The 20,413-nt window shown below is 32.9% G+C and overlaps 2 protein-coding genes across 6 annotated transcripts; one reads left to right on the top strand and one right to left on the bottom strand.

Annotated features, from left to right (window-relative positions):
- Positions 1-48: 48 nt before the first annotated feature.
- On the bottom strand, positions 49-2,627 carry LOC105281684 (cyclin-C). 4 transcript variants are annotated; one of them, XM_011343096.3, is made up of 6 exons: positions 2,244-2,627; positions 2,059-2,183; positions 1,505-1,711; positions 1,160-1,411; positions 941-1,070; positions 49-161 (listed from the first exon to the last, which is right to left on the bottom strand). In XM_011343096.3, the coding sequence occupies exons 1-6, from the start codon at positions 2,273-2,275 to the stop codon at positions 56-58; spliced, it is 852 nt and encodes a 283-aa protein (XP_011341398.2). In that variant the 5' UTR covers positions 2,276-2,627; the 3' UTR covers positions 49-55. The 4 variants fall into 4 exon arrangements, with proteins under 4 accessions (XP_011341398.2, XP_011341400.2, XP_011341401.2 ...); XM_011343098.3 differs by having other exon boundaries at positions 49-155; XM_011343099.3 differs by having other exon boundaries at positions 2,059-2,165; positions 2,244-2,625.
- A 124-nt stretch (positions 2,628-2,751) lies between these two features.
- LOC105281687 lies at positions 2,752-20,388 on the top strand. 2 transcript variants are annotated; one of them, XM_011343103.3, is made up of 5 exons: positions 2,752-2,896; positions 4,265-4,444; positions 9,380-9,860; positions 15,151-15,464; positions 16,063-20,388. In XM_011343103.3, exons 4-5 carry the CDS (start codon positions 15,161-15,163, stop codon positions 16,416-16,418), a joined length of 660 nt encoding a protein of 219 aa, XP_011341405.1. In that variant the 5' UTR covers positions 2,752-2,896; positions 4,265-4,444; positions 9,380-9,860; positions 15,151-15,160; the 3' UTR covers positions 16,419-20,388. The 2 variants fall into 2 exon arrangements, with proteins under 2 accessions (XP_011341405.1, XP_011341407.1); XM_011343105.3 differs by lacking the exon at positions 9,380-9,860.
- Positions 20,389-20,413: the final 25 nt, after the last annotated feature.

Here is a 20,413-nt window from a genome sequence, read left to right as displayed (position 1 = left end):
AAGAAACGTCGTCGTTATCATTATCATCGTCGTTTGTACAGTTTGTTCTTTTGAACTAGATGGCAGCAGCTAATATCGGTTTTCTCGCGTGCGCCAGAGATGTAAGATGCGATAAGAGAGCATGTACGACGCGGGCTGCGGTCCATATATAATACCTAAAACTTATAAATTTTCATCAGTATAGTAAAACCGCTTTCACGAATAAAAATTTTATATGTGTCTGTTAAATAAGATCATATGTATTAACACCTTCACCCGCAATTCTATCTCCGGTGTACAATCTTGTTATTATGACATTTACAAGAAATTTGCATTTATAAACACATGAAAATAATAGTGATTTTGTCAATGCAGTTTCTAAAAGTCAATACAAGTTTCAATAAATTAAAACGTCTAATTAAAAATTCCACGACTCTAATTGACACGAAAATAGTTTTTAAAAAAATATATATATACGTATACGAATTGTTCGATAAATACTACAAATCTCATCCTCGCGTTTTACTTTTACATGCAAACACAATAAAATTTCTTACACATACATTACACGCTTAAGAAAATTCATTGTACACTTAACGAAGAAAATTTTAATTCGATTCAGCAACAATTTGAATCATCTGGTACTTGCGATTCCTAGCTGCGAGCTACATCAAACATCAAATGTACAAAATAAAAATAATATTCGTAGACATATCCTATGGTATGGATAAAACGCATCATGTAAATGCAAAATGATATTCGTTGTCAGCTCTATCTTTAATAGCGATACACAAGAGAGGAGAGAGAGAGAGAGAGAAAAAACTGTTTTTTTTTTCGTTAAAGTGTTTAGCACGAGTCTCAAACGTTTGGTGATGGGAGAGATTGATGTCAACGCTGCGGCGCCGCTTTCGGCTTTGGCATTTTCGCTAGTAAACCTTGAATCTCATTCTTTTCGTCGTACCTCTTCCACAGCTCGTACAAGTTTATTATGTACCGTGCTATTTCTTGAATTTTTTCCATATCCGCATTTAATTCCGCGAACCACGATTTGAGATCCTTTTGTAATATCACGCAAGCTATTTGCAGGCAACCTAAAAAAAAACAAAAATTATTTTAAAAAATTTCTTGTAATATATTGTAGATAAGGCAAGTGAGAGAAATAGGTACTTGTAAAGCTCACCAATAGCTATTTGATAAGGTGGATACAATAAACATACATCCGTTCTAAGACTATCATTAATGATACGCCATGCAAGTGTAAGTAACTGATCGTCTGGTCCCACATCCTGGATTAACGTTAACAAGGGACGGTATGGCTGATATACTATTAAACAACAATCCAAGTGTTCCAAAAGATAAAATTCACATTCTAAAATATGATTTGTACGATATGGAAATTCTTGAGTGTACGCGTAATTAAATTTGTTTTTAACTAGAAATAAAGAATACATTAATTAGATATATATTTAATTATATATACGTATCAGTCGTTAATAACAGCGATAACAATATGCGTAGGACTTACCTACAGTTCCCATTATTGTAATCAGTCTACTATTAGAAATTACTCCGAACTCTTCTACCTTTGACGCTAGAAAGACCGAAGTAGGAGCTAATAATAAAGGATCTATGCATTTCAAGCTATTACGAGCATAAAATCTCTTAAAGTAAACTGTTGCGGTAGCTATCACTTGTTGCCTCAATTTTAATTGTTCACCTAGTACTTGTATCACTAGTGACAGAAAGAGACATAATTATATATTATAAATGTAATCAGTTATTATATATCTTGAAAAAACAAAAATATACCCTTTACTAGAAATGCATAAGATCTTCTTAATTAAAATCTCATCCTTGGAAGATATTTGATTTTACTTTATACATAATCCAAATTTGCACTTTAAGATCAAGCTTATAATGCTTGAAATTTATAATTTATACAGTTATAAAAATTAAAATATAAAATATTGTAAAATAAAGTAAGTGTGCAAGAATAAGTTATTCTCTCTTGATTACTAAATATTAACACGTTATAAATTGGAATTTTTCGGTGAAAGGTAAACATAATTTTTAACTTACTGTTAGAGAAGAAAATAAATATTTTCTGATATTCCTCTTCCGATAATATCGACAAATCATGTTGACGTTCCCTAACCAAGTCTTGCTTATCCAGTAGCCACTGTTGGCTGCGAAAAATAAGGGATCTAGTAGACGTAGCATTAAATACAGCTTCATTGAGATGTAATTTCTAGAGATCGACTTACTGGTGCGAGCTTTGCCAAAAATTACCAGCCATTTTATAAATAAATTATATTCAATTGTAAACTTTTGTGCGTTGAAAGGTGCCGACTACTGAGTTCTCCGGATTCTGTTATGCTAGACGCAACAATTGTCCTCGTGCATTTTCCGCCGAACCAGCTCTTGCTTTCGTTGAAATATAAATCGACTAGAGAACACTGTTGTATCTTTTGTACAAATTATACATCAGTAACATAATCTTCACGACTTTTCACGAATAAATGCGAATCCGTGCGTAAAATGATTATTCGAATTCTAGAACATTAACCAACAACGTCCAAGAATAAGTTCACTCCGGCCGGTATTCATAGTTCGTTCTTATGTTAAGTTATTTGTCTTAAATATGATCTGTAGATATCTACTAACCAATCACATAGCTCTATCAGTAGGTCTATTCTTTTCAGCTGAACTTTCTGCACTAGTTCAAGAAGTGTATGTACCACTCTCCATTTTATGACACCAGGCGGCAGCAGCGATGCTTGACGTGTAGCATAGCGCATAGCGATCCGAGTCTTGGATTCCGAGAGCGAGTCAGCGAGATGTCAGGTCATCAGTAGAAGCAGACATCAGTGAATTTCGAACAGTCTCGAACCCTCGTCTCGTTACGTACTGTAATCCGGTAAGTATTGAATTTAGTGGTATTATTGAGCTCTTTCGAGACGTTTTGCACGAAAAAATCTGATAGTAAAAAGCGTCGCTCTATTCCGCGAAGCGGGATATTATGGATATACATTACATAGTTGCATCGATCGCGCGTGATTAAGAATATATATATATATTTGATGTGTTAATCACTATATGATAATCATAATATAATTTTGATTGATTTAATATTATTTATAACTTGTTGTTTTAATTCTCCACATTCATATTTTAATTGTTTTATAAACATTAGAAGGGAAGATATCGTCCAATATACACCATATATAAATACATAAACAGTCGCGGCAAAATATATCAAATGCGAATTTGAATTAATGACTTTCGATAAATGTATTTCATTCGTGAAATCATTAAATTTTGAGTTTCGATTTATAATATATTTTTGTATCATAAACCACAGCACGTAAGGTATTACAATATATTTCGGTCCTAATTTCTCCAAATGATAGCCTAAAAGAATAATAATACAGAATTCTTCCAAATCAAAACATCGTCCAAGCTACTGGCATTGAACAACGACACATACCTGTATTTATGTTTACAGAAATTCCTATAGTTCGGAGAAACCAAGGTCTCATTTGTAGGAAAATCAGATCTGAACAGTGCTTAATTGTATTTGGCCGCATTGAAACGATTGACATCGAAGTTTATATACTAGAATTCTCCGTTTGCTATTTATTCATGTTACAAAATTAATAACACACCATACGAAAAGGCAATTTGGCGACGCGATACGAGGAGCTATTCTTACCTAAAAGAAGCAAAAAATGAATACATGAAGGAGTATAGACAGAACCTGGCGTCACAGTTACAAAATTCTAGTAATATATATTAAAAATTGTGTATCTAATAAATCCACTGCCACTCGCATATTAGATGCCACTAGCGTATTAGATTTTCCATTCACACAACCTGGATTAATAAGATTAACCGTAATATACATATAATATCACTATATTCATTTCGGAAGTCTTAATAAATAAAACCATTGTGCTTTTAAAAATACATTTTTTGTGTTCTGGTTTCCTTTTAGTATTTAGCAGTCTTTATCTCACAAATATAAGTAATTGTGTGTTATAATATTATTCACAAACTTATGGACAATGCCACGCTTGTCTAAAAATCAACTTTAATAAACAAGAGAAAAATATATTACCATTCATGTGTTTTAACACGTGTTATTGTATGACAAGCAGAAGTGACGTACATGATGTAAGCGACAAGTTTACTGACGGTCACCGATAATGTAACCATCAAAGTAGCGAATGTGTTACAAATAAACTATACAGCGTCAATAAAAGAATACTTTAATGTTATTTTGCAGAAGCGAGACCTTCGGATATGCAGGGTATGGACAAGGATATTGTTGAATTCCAGGAAGCGTTAGAAACAACACATGACTTAGCGATTGCGCAGAAAGAAAACCTTCGTGAAGTGACAACCAGTTCGGTCAAACCACTAAGACGGAAGTTAAGTGGTTTATTTAACAAGGACAAGGTAAAAGGTAAAGTAAAATCAGCTCAACAGAGACAAGCTTCAACAATATTATAAGACTCGCGACCTCTTACTGTAACATGGGTATTGTGTACATGGACTCAATAGAGTTTTTAATAAATGAGAAGAATTTTACCAGTTCTATAGATAAAAATATTAGTTGATTTACAATCGCATTTTTGAAAACTGGATCATGTTTCACGTTAATCTCGCTCTTCACTTTGGGTTAAATAGATTATTCAAACAGTCTATATATATTCCACAACATTCTATAATACTTTGCACATAGTTATGCACTTCTTTTTCTATGTCTTTAAATGCTTTTTCAGTGATTTCGACATCGAGCAAAAATGAGAAGAATTTTATCAGTTCTATAGACAAAAATTTGGTTTACTCTCTCTACACCGTAATCATCAATTAATCGTTACTTATGGCACTCTTCTAGACATGCTATTTCTAGTATCATGTCTAGAAGAGTGCCATAAGTAATGATTAGTTCAAAATTACATTGTAAAGAGAGTTAACCAACTAAATTTTTATCTATAGAACTGATAAAATTCTTTTCATTTTTACTCGAGGAGGATGTGAAATCACTGAAAAAGGATTTAAGGACGTAGAAAAGGAAGTGCATAACTATGTGCGAAGTAGTGTATAGAATGTTGTGAAACGTGGTTAGAACAGTTTAACCCATGGGAAGAGCGAGATTAACGTGGAACATGATTCAGTTTTCAAAAATGCGATTGTATCAATGTTTGTTATGACTAAAGAAAAACTATTTATAAATCAAAACTTCTGTTTCTTATAAATTTCACAAGCATGTACAGAAATGTACAGATATGAGTAATGAATATATGATGTTGTAGAACATAAGTTATATCATGCATAATATTATTAATTATTATGTGCTATATTGTGCGATGTGCTGTACAATAGGCATGTGTAATATATTCAATGTAACATGTGTAGTATTGTATGTATAGGAAACGAAAAACTCACATATTCATACAATTTTCGACACAACAAAAGCTTTTGTGAAAATGGACTCTTTTTGTATTTGTTTATACTTAGATTCAAAACTGTAAAATCGCTTTTTTTATATTGCATATTGACAATTTTGTAAAACTATGCTAATTTTATTGTATATTAGTTGGTCTTTCTCTATAGATTCTATTACGTAGCATATAACATATTCCGCATGAAAACCTTAAAAGATGTTTAAATATATGTTAAATAAACTTTTATATAAAGGCCATAGCCGGATAAGCATACTAAAAGTGCCCCCGGCGAGTTTTGGAACGACACTTGGACTGTTATTTTGTCATTATAACAAAAACATTTGCTCAAAATTTCAGTCCTTTAATTGTATTATTTCTCGAGTTATTGAAAAAAATGCGATTTTCAGTTTTTAATTTTTTCTTCCATAGATATTATAGATGGACTTCTGTCGATTTTTTTAAAAGACTTATTAATATAAGACATAAAAAAAACTTTTTTTCATAGTTCCCGATTTAAAACTCCATTTACAAAAAAAATAATAACATTAAAAGTAACTTTTCCGAAATGTTCTCTTCGAGGTACAATCACTAAACTTTCACAGAAAACTCTTCTCTTTTATGAAATTGTTCTCAAATTTTTTCAATTTTTTCAAGTTGGTGCAACATCATGAAAAAATATAAAAATCAATTTGTTCCTTTTATTTTTGCAGTAAAATAGAAAATTATTTATTTCTCTCAATACAAATATAGTTATAATTATACAAACAAGATTTCAGAAAGAATTTTTATACAAAAATCATAACTTTTATCGAATGTGATCAACAAATTAATTTTTTATCAGTCTTCATCACTATCTTCAGTAATTACTATGGCGCTACCCTGTATCGTAAACAGATGGCTCAAAATTGCAGCTGGTTTTATTATTTTTGCTAAATATCTCGCATAAGATAAGTATAATATACAGCTAGGGTGTATTACTAAAGGTGTTACAATCTTATATTTTTAAAACTAGATGAAGTATGAAATTTTTGTTTTCCAGCAAATATTTGGTATCGAAAATAACATCATATGATGAAGTTAGTTTTTTCCTAGGTGGAGTGGGTAAAGTCACATCAAGGACATTTTAATTTTTTATCTGTCGACATATATTTTTTATTGCGTACGATTGTAGCCCGTCTCCTGACGAGTAGATTGACCACAAATAGTCATAATAACAAAACAAATAGAAATAACAAAACAAAGTAATAAATCCTTAAAGCAAATGTTCGAAATTAGCGCCATTCAAAAACTATATGTCGACAGTTATAAAATCAAAATGTCCTTGATGTGACTTTACCCACTCCACCTAGGAAAAAACTAACTTCATCATATGATGTTATTTTCGATACCAAATATTTGCTGGAAAACAAAAATTTCATACTTCATCTAGTTTTAAAAATATAAGATTGTAACACCTTTAGTAATACACCCTAGCTGTATATTATACTTATCTTATGCGAGATATTTAGCAAAAATAATAAAACCAGCTGCAATTTTGAGCCATCTGTTTACGATACAGGGTAGCGCCATAGTAATTACTGAAGATAGTGATGAAGACTGATAAAAAATTAATTTGTTGATCACATTCGATAAAAGTTATGATTTTTGTATAAAAATTCTTTCTGAAATCTTGTTTGTATAATTATAACTATATTTGTATTGAGAGAAATAAATAATTTTCTATTTTACTGCAAAAATAAAAGGAACAAATTGATTTTTATATTTTTTCATGATGTTGCACCAACTTGAAAAAATTGAAAAAATTTGAGAACAATTTCATAAAAGAGAAGAGTTTTCTGTGAAAGTTTAGTGATTGTACCTCGAAGAGAACATTTCGGAAAAGTTACTTTTAATGTTATTATTTTTTTTGTAAATGGAGTTTTAAATCGGGAACTATGAAAAAAAGTTTTTTTTATGTCTTATATTAATAAGTCTTTTAAAAAAATCGACAGAAGTCCATCTATAATATCTATGGAAGAAAAAATTAAAAACTGAAAATCGCATTTTTTTCAATAACTCGAGAAATAATACAATTAAAGGACTGAAATTTTGAGCAAATGTTTTTGTTATAATGACAAAATAACAGTCCAAGTGTCGTTCCAAAACTCGCCGGGGGCACTTTTAGTATGCTTATCCGGCTATGGCCTTTAACATGAGCATAAGTTATCATACTTGTAGATATCAGCATATGTAAGGCTATCAAGCCTTTTGAATAATTGAACTTTCAATAAGAAACGTCTTAAAATACGATTCGAAAATAATTTATATATAATTTATATGTGATTGATTTTTTTACATGATGACACACGTGGTATTTCTTAATGCTAAGCTGCAAGCTATAGCTGTGTGAGTGCAAACTTGCTATAGCTTATATCGCGCAAATTCTCGTATCATTCGACCTGCACTTATCTTATCTAACTCGCGAATAGAAATTAGACAGTATCGATAAACAGGATTTTTTATATGATGCGATATATACAAATTCGGAAGAAATATAATTAATATACAATACATGGATAACTGTTAATGTTTAACAGTGCGGCTGATGTTCAGCGATGTATTATATTCGGAACCATCGCTTTTTTCTACTCCGACATTAAAGAATGGAAAAACAGAAAATGATAATAGGAAATATGAAATTTTTTCCATAGAAATTTCCTGGTAATAACGCATTATTAGTTAATACATATGCATATACATGAATGTCTGAGAAGCGATGATTCTAAAATGATTTGAGGGAGAATCGACGTACAAAAAAAATATACGTGATGATAATTATATACGTGCTCGGAAAAAATGTAGTCGTCCTTGTGTAATAAATTCGTTATTACGATACTAATAAAATCTCCTCGTGTCGAAATTCGGCGATTGATCGAGCCAAAATAAATTCATGATCAAGATGCTGTTGCTAACAGTAATAACACGTCTTTTATTTTTAACGTCGATTTTCTCGAAGTACCTCTCTGCATTACTTTGTGGAGATCGATATGAAAATAAAATTTAAGAGCGAAATATTCCTGCATTAATTCAAGTAATATATAAGTTTATGGGATGCATAAATGTGAATTTAGTTATGTGAATTTAGCACCCTACTTTGCATATATTTAATAACTTTTGAATATACGAAATGGTAACATTTTGTTCATAGTTGTTTGTATCTCATATTATTGCGTTTATAATTGACAATTCTAATGATCATAAATGTTATGATAATCGCTGCAATCTACGTGGTTTCTGCGCAACACACGTGCAGGAGTTTATTTGCCGTTATCGGGTATTAGAGCTATTAATATTTTTATGTCTTTTAATAAGAAGCTCTGTGTGTGTGTGAAATTACTGAACATTATTGGCGCAAATAAAATTTGGAAGGCACGTATTAGAGAATCTAACTTCGTTAATAAATTCAAAGAAAAATATAGTCATATCATATCAAAGACGCAGAAATAGCTGGACAAGGTATAAAAAAGAAAAACAGCTTGATGAATGTACTGCGGAATAGAGATGACGAAATCTATCGCGAATCGATATTCATCTTAGAGAAACATTAGTCGTCGAGTGAATGTTTAGATCTGTAGTTCGTCTTATGAGAACTATCAACCGATGATGCTTTTATTTGAAATATTTATTTCAGATATGTTTGTCGAATTCTTTATTTATACTGCAATCTTCCTGGAATACAAGCACGCGCATACAGTGGCATTAAGACATACTGCATGTGCCGATTTACAATTATTGCGTGTTTTGTTATAAAATAATTCCGATAGAAAAATAAATTAAAAATCGATCTTTAAGAATATTTATTTATCAAATAGAAACCAATATTCAAGAATTGGCATAATAATTATCATTCAGAATTCACAGGATCAACAGTGAATCTCCCACAATTCTAGAGTTTCGCTCTTTTATTTCAGGATATTTCGGAGCACGCCACACGCGACACCTTCCATTCCGGAAAAGCGTTCTTTTTTGGCCAGTACCCATGAGTGATTCAGCACGGCGTTGCTTAATCGAATTCACATCCGAGCCGGTACAAGCGGGGCCTAAAAGCGTCCCGTACCCTCCCTTCTGCGATAACGTTACCGCTCGTGCGAGTGTCCGATTGTGAACGGCGGTGCATAGGTCGCCGTAGTGGGGGTGCACGTGTCGTCTCTCTTGTCATTGTGATATAATGTCTGAGAGTCAATTCGAAGTCCCTGCTCCTACGTGTATTTTCGCCGCTGTAAACGCGCGTGCGTAGCCGCGGCGTACCCTCGAGAACACGAGCAGCCACGAGCGGAGTAACATGGCGACTGCCCGGCGTGCTTAGTCCATTTCTGACCATCGGCGCGTGTGGGTCAACGACAAAAGGACCGCGGTGTTCCTCGGCGACATTCTTCTTAAACGACTGCAATTGTAAGTGTTCCGTCACGATCTCTCTTTATCGATCGCTTAACGATCAATCGCAACGTCAACTCTTAATCTTCATTTCCTCGATCTCTTGATGCAATCCCTTAATCTCGAGTCGCATGTTCTGCAGAAAACGCTGCACCATGCTCATCTCCGTCGTAAATTAAATTACGCGTCTCCGTGGGGACGCTTTTGCATCCGGAAGGCAAATATTATAGGACGGGATCGCGATATAGAGATCGGGTTTCGTGATGCGTTGAGTGTTTGCGTTAGCGTCGGCTACCCGGCGTCCTCTTATGAACGACAAATCTGTGAAAGAGGGTTGACAGAGATAAGTTCTCTGCGAGAGAGATACTCTCGTAATCGACCTATATAAATTTTCGAGATTCTGACGATACGTTTCAACACGCGAAACGCGATATGCGAAAGTAATACTGATGCAATACTGATTTTTTTAATTTTTTTAAGATAAAAGTTCAAAAAATTCATTTTTTTAAGATAAAAGTGCTTTTTTCTTTTTTGTATGAAAATGTTTATCGAGATACGTTCGACATGCGGTACAAAGAAATTCAAAGTCATACAAGGTCAGGAATAAAATGATCAATTTAGGCATTTTATGATACCGTATTTTGCAATATTTGTAACATTAAAATTATATGGCATGTTATTGAAAAACAAAGTATATTGTAAACGTGAAATTTTCATAATTATTTATCCTATGACACACCGTGTATGAACGATCTTACATATTTTTTAGAATGAGTACTGCAAACTTGCAAACTTCATTAAACAAATTGTGAATTACAATGATCGTAAATAAATACGATTTTCTTTGTGTCAATGTGTTGTCTGTGTACGTCAATGCACATAGAATGTACATTTTCATCAAATATAATTTTAGCTAAATAATCTATATAACATATAAATCGAAGCTTTCCCAAAAACGTGGACTAAACTTATTAGCAGTTTTCAATATGTTTGAATCGATTGAAATGCGAATCCTTAAAAATCTCGACACAAGAAAAAAATAGAGTTATACCATAACTTATCTTTTTAAACGACTTATGTGCCGGGAGAAAAGAAAAGAATCCGTCCTAAAGAGAAAGAGCGAATTGTGAAAGAGTATCGCGTATATCCACATCCTTCTTCGATGTGCTGACTAAGAGATTACGTGCAGACAAGCTCGAGTCATTGAACTTCGCAGTCGCCACGTGTACGCCAAACTCCTGTGCAAAAGGAGCACAATTAAAAGGAGTCTCATATCTACATAAATTAAGAGAGATATTAAGTAGTGTAATTATTATTACCCATTGCTTTTTCTGAAATTTGATTAACAGGAAGTCTACTTCTTACAAAGAGTGCGCAAGCATTATTAAGATGCAAATTAAATTACATTCGAGTGTTTTTGTCAATTTATTGGATTGTTCTTCAAGTTTATATTAATCATATTGTATTAATCATATTTTAGAAAGAACTTCACAAAGCCAGTCTTAATGTTAATGATATTACGAACGTTCAATGTGTAATCAGATACTTTACTATCAATCGCACGTATTGAAAACTTTAGTCACCGAATTCTATATTAGATACGGAGAATGTAATAATTTATTATTATCTTACTACTATAACTTATTATTTAAAAATTTATTCAATAAATTTGAGATAACTTGAATATTATTTTATATATATAATTAAGTTATTAATAATAAATTATTAATATATATATATTGTCATAATAACGACTTTTCGATTATTATTACAATTAGGAACATTTCAAAATCTTTTTCAATTTTTTATTTTTTATTAGATTAGATAATATTTCACTTACAATTGTAATATATTGTTTTATTTAAAAATTCATAAACTGCAAAATTTGTTTCATCTTTTGTTACTGCATATAGTATTTTCTAAATGCAAATACAGAGTTAAAATAATAAATCCAAATATTTTATTAATCTTATTCAGATCAAGAAAGATTATGTCTTTTTTTATCTCTTCATAAAATATTTACTACAGATTAAAGTAAGAATTTAAAGATTTAGCGGAAATAAATTATGGAGTAGAAATCGGAATGGAATTAAAGAAAAGACGATAAATTGTTCAAAAGTTTAATCGGATAAAAAGTTTATGGAAAAGTTATCAGTTCTTGTCCCGCTCCAGCTTGGTTGTCTGACTGAAAGTAAATTATTAATAAAGATAAGTATTTTTTCAAAATGTCATGAAAGATTTTTCCTTATATAAAATCCTAAACTTATTAAATTCCAAGTTCTAAAACTAATTCTGTAATTCCACTTCTTATTCCGAGTCTTCACCGATAATTAAAATTTGACAAAAAATAGAGAATTGATCCAATCGACATTTTGTTTGCATTCCTGAAGTGTTTGCATAAACTTTTTCATATTTAATATGATTGTATCATTTACGAATTGTAGATAGTGCTCAAAATTTAGCTTGAGGAAAAGTCGATTTCAATTCGATCAAAGAATCCATTGAAAGGACATTCAGTACCGCTTTAGGACATTCATATTCATTTCACTTCACGTACAGAAGACGTAAAACAGGGACATCGTTTTAAAAGGACACTTAACGTATCTTAATCACGTACGCATGATGATGCATATTGATTTAATCGCTTAGCAAAGTTTGCGAGAAAATCGTGATGGGATACATAATAAAGTGGAATTATGAGAGAGGGAAGATAACATATTTAATGAGTTTTGTGAATTTAAGGCTAAAGACATGCAGGTTTTAATCTTTGCAAAATGCGATAACGGGATGTCTTACGTCTTACGTGACATCCAAGTTTAAATAAAGATGTTGAACGTACGAAGAGAAGATATGCGCCTATGAAGTAAAAAAACGATATTATAATAATCGATTAAAGGCTATAAATTAATTTACAGTTCACTGTTATAAATAATACAAAATATATTAATTCTTATTATTCCTAATAATACAAGAACAGCGTAATAGTAATAATAGTAGTAGTAATTTATTTCAGTTATCAAAGCTAAGAAAGGAATTTAGTTTACGTAAAATTGATGATCAATTAAATATAATTCATATTAATATCATTTGAATACATAATTCATATAATAGAATAAACGTGAATATTCTTCAGTCCACATATAAATTAAAATAAAATTAAAATACCAAAATTAACAAAATTGTGATTATAAATCTTCTACTTCGCCCATGAACAGCGTAATAAAAAATTCTTTTCGCACTTTCATGCTCCTAGCTCCTTCATTCTCTTGAAATTACGCACATGACGATATGCTAATGTTTCTTTCAAGATTAAGATCGCATCACGTTGCAATCCAATCTTATATAGTTTTTCTATTAGTGATGAGTCGATGGTGATGATGATGATGATGATGATGATTTGCGAATGCCGTGGTCGAGACGCACTCACTAACACATTTTTATCAGTGTGTGTCCCGGCATTAAAAGAATGTCAACACGCACGTGTCCCGATGCTTATACGGGCCGGCGCGTGTACGCACGTGTCGCACGGAGAGGCATTCATCCGCGTCTCTGATAGAGCAAGTACGTGCCGTGGGAAGGGGGGCAGGATGACGTAAGTCGACCTTCCACGTGTCCACCCTCGTCGCGCGGTCCGCGCGTGTATCGCACTGTGTAACCTTAACCGCTAATCGAGTTTTTCCCGCGAACGCGCCAGAATTATCGCACGCGCGTCGCACGTTTCCGTCACTACCACCATCGTCACACTCCCCAGTCCCGCGGACGATTTTTGCCAGATCAGCGGAAAGCGCGGAACAGATGACTTCGATGTTTGCCGAAGGCACATTAATCACCCAACACGTGCCAAAGCAAGAGGCCGTATCTTCGCTGCCGATCATCGGCTTTCCTCGGAATGAATCATTCAGGGGGATAAACTTTCATAATCTTTCTTTCATGATGGATAAATTTAATGAAATGGAGACAATGACGAGTAACGGAGAATCTTTCAGGTTGAATAGCAAAGATTATTCTGTGATGTAATGATAGGATTTAGATTACGCGTTTTTATGTAACATTAATTAAGGGGCGTGGGAGAAGATTAACAATTAAGAGTTTTAAAACTCACTCGAAATAATAACGATATTATCAAAACTAGGCACCTGAAGTGTGAGAACTCATTATCAGAATTAATTGTTTACAACGAAGAGCGGGGATTCTATTAGTGTTATATGTATCCAATATCTTTCATTCTAATTACATTTTAAAGAACCTGGCAGCATTAAGGCTAAAAAAAAGCATAAAGATTATAGAGGAGGAAAAATAGAAGCGTGAATAATTAAAAGTTGAATGCGCACGTGCTACGATTACAGGTACTCTTCTTCACCTGTTCAAGTTTTTACGCACTAATGTCAAGGACTCTTTGTATTTATTTATCACGTACCATCTGTTCGCGCGTCACGCCTTGCACGTGGTAGAGAAGATTCGAGGTCAAAACAATCTCAAATATACACGCCGCGGGTGGGAGTTGTGCCTTTGGCATTATTTCGGTGCAGGCACGTGCAGTGACGTTAACGGTAACCCGGTCATCGGCGCTGCATCGATCGTGTCACCAGGCGGTACGTACTTACGTACGTACGTTGGCGGAAGGATATCCAAGTGCAGGATACGTAGGTGTGTCATGAAAACACCGGATGTTACTACGAAGTTAATAGCGGGACATTGAGAAACACGTGGACTCATTAATGACACCGTCCGACATACATTTTGCACAAGTTACGACAGCGACGAACCTTCTTATTAGCTTCTGCGTCTCTCAATTCAGGGAAAGGCAGCCTCGAAAGTCATCTGCAATATTATAAAAAATAATAATGACTAGTTTTGACTTGATGAATATAATAACGTATAAGTGACGTATTTATTCATCAACTTTCACTGTATAGACAGTTTGGATATATTTTTATGTCGTTTTTTAATTAGATTGCATGCAAATAAAATTAAAGATACTCGCACGTCTTATAAATATCAGAAATATCAGAAACGTACATGTAACAATGTGTATTACATGTACTCTGACCATCATTCGTACATAAATTTAATAAAAAGTATATCCTTTTTAAGGGATGATGATAGGGATAGCGTTAATATGCGATCAACGAGGCACTGAGATAAAATGTGCAATCACTATAACGTTTACCGAAATATTTTAAATCGTTTGCTATGGATAAGCAATTTTTCTCAGTAATTTGTTTACTGAATAGCATAAAAACACAATCGAAAAAACGTTAATAAATGAATTTAAATATTTCTTTATGTGCGATTTATGTTGTATCAGGATTCCAAGAATGGCGCCGAACATTTGTGTAACCGAGTTCCCAATGGCGGAACTGAACAATGGCTCCAATGGAACCACCGTTCACACGTACGTTCGCCGACGACAAAGATCTCAAAACGTCGCAAGCGTCAGACGACGGACACTCGCTTTGGAACAGATGTTGCTGCGATCCGGGCCCATCGCCGAAACGTCTCTGGCATCCCGTGAAAATTGCTCGCGGGGATTGAAGTACACGAATGCGGTACGAAATCAATCCATATCGGATAAAAGACTTCAGGCGGACGAACCTTACAAAAAAGTTACCATAAGAAGAGGTAAGATTACTAAGCATTGCTTTTAAAAAAACTTTTTCGACACCGTAATGCGTAATCCAGTCGCCGCAAAGCATCGCAAACTGAAACATGCATTTTCTAAAAACCAAAAATATAAAGCGAATCCCGAGTCGAAATTTTAGTTCTACATTGAACCTCGAATTCTTCATTTGAGGCGTTATTCAGCGTCTATTTAGCTACTACTTTAACACTAAAATATGTCCGAAATTTCCTTTTTTGCCACTAGAGCGTCAAAACAGGTTACGATCAAAATTATAGCCGAATGTTGCAGGGTCAAAATAGCATCTTAACATCTGTTTGTAGGAGTTTGAGTTTCAATGTAAGAGTTCTAGGTTCTATTTTTCTAAAAGTAGGTTCGTACGACTGCTAAAAACATTAAAGTAGGCGCAAAATTTCGACTCGGGATAATTTTCGTTATTGGTAGAAAAATTGTTTGCAGTGAGAGGACAAAAACAAAAATTTTTGTCAGCAAATATACGCGCCCGTTTGCATTGCAATAGATTTTGTTGCGAGAATACTTTGCGATACGATAATTTATTCGGTTGATGTTACTCCAGCATGTATTTAATCGTTTCCACAGATCTCTTGAATATCGTTGCCCGCACGATGACTCTCGTGCAACGCAATTATATCCTTCAAAAACGCGTGAACGCGTTACATGCCGAAACGCGCAGGTACCTCTGTTCCACGTTAAGTAACCCGAAGAATCGATGTCAAGAACAAAGATTGCAAGAGCCGCATTCGGAAGGCGAGAACGTCCCGCCGTTCACGAAGCAAGTCGTCTCGCCGTCGCCTTCACTCAGCTCCGATTCGAGCGATGAAAATTCGCATCACGGACTCGCTTACACTCACAATCATAATGATAAATACAGTCGTGTCGATGATGATTGTTCGCCCGACGACAATTCTGAAGGTTCAAGTAGAAACGGATACTGACTTTCCGAAGCCCGAGAAAACCGGTAAGAATTTTTCAGCTTGAGCACAGGCGCGCAAGCAGGAAGATGCTTAAATGCTCCATACTCTGCGTAACATACATATGTAACTTTAGATATATTTTAATATATTTTAAAAGACACTTAACAATAAGAGACTCCTTTCTTGTCCGCGTAATATAACGTAATAACTTTAAGAACTGAATATAATTGTTTCCGAACGAAGCAAGACTCCGAAGGGGTGGGCTAAAATATTATTAGTTTTCATGTACGCAATGTTTTAGTATTGACAAAGTGACTTATAACGATATTTCTTGTAAGATTTTGAATATTACGGTTTTCGAGCTAAATCGAAAATTGCTTTTCGGAAATTAAGCTCTAATGGCATAAATAATAAACAGACATTGCATTGAATAACTTTGTCCCACGGAAATAATAGGATTATTGTTTGGCAAATAATACTTAATGAATAATTTTTAATTGCGTTATTGAATTGGATTTTTAGCAAAATCTAACTTAGGGCTTTTAGATTAGATGAAAATATTGAATAGTCAGATGTTAGAAATTTTAAAAAAAGACGATGTGTAATATTGCGCTAAAAACTTAACTGGAAATTTTGCAAGAAATAACGCTAAGCGTCCACTTTCCGTCAGTTATGTTACTCTTTATGTGATTTGCTTTTTCTTGTATTCGAATATTCAGTTGCAGTTACTTAAAGCATTGCGTTTAAAAATTAGCATAAATTGCTTCAATAACAATTTTAATCTTTTAAATTTAAAAAGTATAAATTAAACCATTTAATACACAGTAAACGCATACAATCGCTTCGATCTCAGCATAAATTTATATTATATAAAAATCTTGCGTTAAAAATTTTAAGAGATAAACGATATTTGGCTATATGTAAAATTAATGATTACGAAATACGAAGCCAGGTAAAAACGCGAAATCACACGTTTCCAATTATAGAAACGTAGGAAGTATTCTCAGTGTAATATTTTATTTTATACTCATTCCGCGGTGAAGCGAAGGATCATTTCTGGAGCTTTAGAATGGCGGGATTTAATGCATTTCCCTCCAGCATGGAGGCTCACTGTTTGAGATATACTACTCAAACGAATAAAACATCCTTTTTGGGCGATAAAATTAATTGAATGTTAGCGGTCATAAAATACTAAGTTCGTGTAAGAGCATCAAGTTTAGACGCTAATAGTAATTTTTTTTAACATATATATTTAGTAAAGATTTAAATAATATGAGCATTCGAGTAATATAATTGCTTTGAGTAGCATAAGATACCAGTAGCGCCATTCCCAAAGTTAACAGTAGGATTCCGATAGTTAAGCTGTGTTCCTGCTCTTTCTTGAATAATCATTAGAAAATATGTTGGATGTTACAAATTCCATTAGCTGTCCATTGATAATAAAGTAAAAGAACGAATAATGTTGCAATGAGGCATTCGGAAACATCAATGTATAAATGACATTAACATAAGTTGTCTTATGTAAAAGCTTTTAACATTAATTTACATTTTAATTAAATATTCCCATTACATATTTGCACAATTAGCATATATTAGAAATGTTTATGCTATGCTAATAGAACATCTTGCAACTGCAAAATTAAAAACAATCTGAAACTTTACATAAGTAGATCCTATCTTTTTGTGCATCAAAATCATACGAGTGTATAAGTTGTACATCGTGTGGTTTTGCTGTATTGTCAAAATCAAGTCCCCAAAAAGTTGTATTCGATCGTAATATCGTCAGTTATATAACACTTCTTATTAGAATGGAAATTGCATCGTGAAACTCTACTTCACGTCGCTTAACAGAAGTGACAGCGATTTGCAATGTTAAATGTCATTAACATATTTATAACGTTCACCGTATTTTTTTTTTGGGGGGGGCAACATTTTAACGTAAATACTTCAATAATTTTCCGATTCATCTACACTGATCCAAAGCGCTTTTGAGATCCATAAAACTTTTATTCGGAACATTTTTCGTATCTCTCTTCTTTCGACGATATTCACTAAGAAACAAAAAATCAATATTTTTCCACCCCTAAAAGTGAATATCAGCCCCAACAAAAAATTGTTTCGTTATGAGGTCCATTTATTTTACACTTATGCAAAGTTTGAGATTTTTTTAATTTGACAGTTGCTGATGTTCTCTTGTAAGTCTTTTGCCGTATGGTGATTGCATATCATTCAAGTCGCGAGTAACAGTATTAGCTGTGTTATTAAAATATAAGAATTTTGTAATTATTACATTTTTTTGTATTGTGTTTACTGTACTTAATCGCTTGAAAAATTCGAGTGTGTTCAATTCATGTTGATTCGCACGTTGATTTTATATAATTGGAAGCGTATGATTTCGCATTTACTTAGTTTCGCATCTCGTAATCCTCAATTTTACATGTAAAGTCAAATTCAACATGAATTGAACACATAAAAAAATTAATTGGCAAGTCTTAACACTTATTACAGTTATTTATAAATTATTTATGAATTTTTAAATCATCTAAACCGTTGAAATCGAAAGAACAAACGATCACTAATTATTGTTTATAAATAAATTTGCAGAAATATTAATAGTAGGAAAAATCTTCGTGACATTATTCGTTTCTAGCTTTACAATGTGAATGTATTATCGTAGTAATATTAGAAGGTAAAAGTCAGTTAATTTAAGAAGGAAGATTCTTGATAGAGCGTCCGCGTATGACATCTGATCTAACAATTTAAATATATTATTATTCGAACTTACTTACCCAATCATGACTGTTGAAGTCCGTTTTTGCATTCATAATCACATTATCTTTTGCGATATTTTATCCAACTCGCGTGCTACAACTGTCATAAATAATAACATGATCACTAAATCGTCGAAAAATACTTTTTGTAATAAGAGGCAAATGATTGGGTTAATATTTAGCAGAGATCAACAACACGGCAGTTGATGTTTATAAATGCGGTGATAATTGAACTATATGTTATTAGCCGCGATCATCCATCATACAGTTGGTTACATCTAAAAGCACAGTTAATTGAGAAGAAGCTTGAATGACATTTATGTGATACATATTAATTTAGCGCGCAAATATGTAACTCGATGTATGAAGTGCGAAATTATTGGAAACCTTAATTAGGCGATTTTATATAATCATTTCGCGTGTGAGTTTATCGATATATTTAGAACGGATGATATAAAAAATAATAAATTTGTAGAAAACTTTGCTATCCTTTACGGATAGCAAATCTTTATTTATTATACAAGATCGTGATGTATTTCGAAATATTTACATGACTAACAAATCGAAAGCAATGTTAATTATGCATTTAATCCTTTTACAATTATGTGATAATCACATAGCATTTCAGGGATATAATTGCATTTCACGCACTCTGATGTGATGTGACACATATATCCTTCAACATTACTCAATCAAATGATATATACGTTGGTAGAAGGAATTTGTGCCTAAGATGCATGTACGATATGCGTTAATTTTCGAAAAAAAAGAAACACTGGAGCAATACAAATATAAGTATCTATATATAATAAAAACGGCATTTAGATAATATATTTAGAGTCAACGTAACGATTAGATCGAATTCCCAGTAATATTTACTGTAGGCGTAACGATATTTTATTGTCGACATGATCATAGCGTTTCGTGAATCTGAATCCCGCGCATATGTGATACGATGAACATGTGTGAATAAATCCATTGCAAAAGCATATTTGCAAATAATATGTTGCCATATCAATATGCTTAATCTTTTTCTAATATCGCTATATTAGACAAGAACGAAATCAAATATTTATGATTACAGTATAAGAGATTAGTGTTTAACGCGACCGAAGAACGATATTCGTAATAATATCGTATATATCCCTATAGATATTTTGTATTCACTAAAGCAATCCATGTACAATCCATGTACGTTTTAATAAAAAGAATTAGATGCTTTACGAAGTTTTGTATCTCTGCGAA

Source organism: Ooceraea biroi, chromosome 2 (assembly GCF_003672135.1).
Source record: "Ooceraea biroi isolate clonal line C1 chromosome 2, Obir_v5.4, whole genome shotgun sequence".
In the NCBI taxonomy this organism is placed as follows: domain Eukaryota; kingdom Metazoa; phylum Arthropoda; class Insecta; order Hymenoptera; family Formicidae; genus Ooceraea; species Ooceraea biroi.
The sequence above is the reverse complement of the archived record's forward strand: the minus strand, read 5'-3'. Positions and strand labels throughout refer to the sequence as shown.

What these genes read in the sequence shown, in the direction of transcription:
- LOC105281684 (XM_011343096.3), bottom strand. Translation starts at nt 2,275, where the DNA reads ATGGCTGGTAATTTTTGGCAAAGCTCGCACCA. An exon ending in ACCTTATCAAATAGCTATTG is followed by an intron (nt 1,071 to 1,159) that starts GTGAGCTTTACA and finishes GTTTTTTTTTAG; the next exon opens with GTTGCCTGCAAATAGCTTGC. An exon ending in TTGTACGAGCTGTGGAAGAG is followed by an intron (nt 162 to 940) that starts GTACGACGAAAA and finishes AAAATTTATAAG; the next exon opens with TTTTAGGTATTATATATGGA.
- LOC105281687 (XM_011343105.3), top strand. Translation starts at nt 15,161, where the DNA reads ATGGCGCCGAACATTTGTGTAACCGAGTTCCCAATGGCGGAACTGAAC. An exon ending in AAAAGTTACCATAAGAAGAG is followed by an intron (nt 15,465 to 16,062) that starts GTAAGATTACTA and finishes TCGTTTCCACAG; the next exon opens with ATCTCTTGAATATCGTTGCC.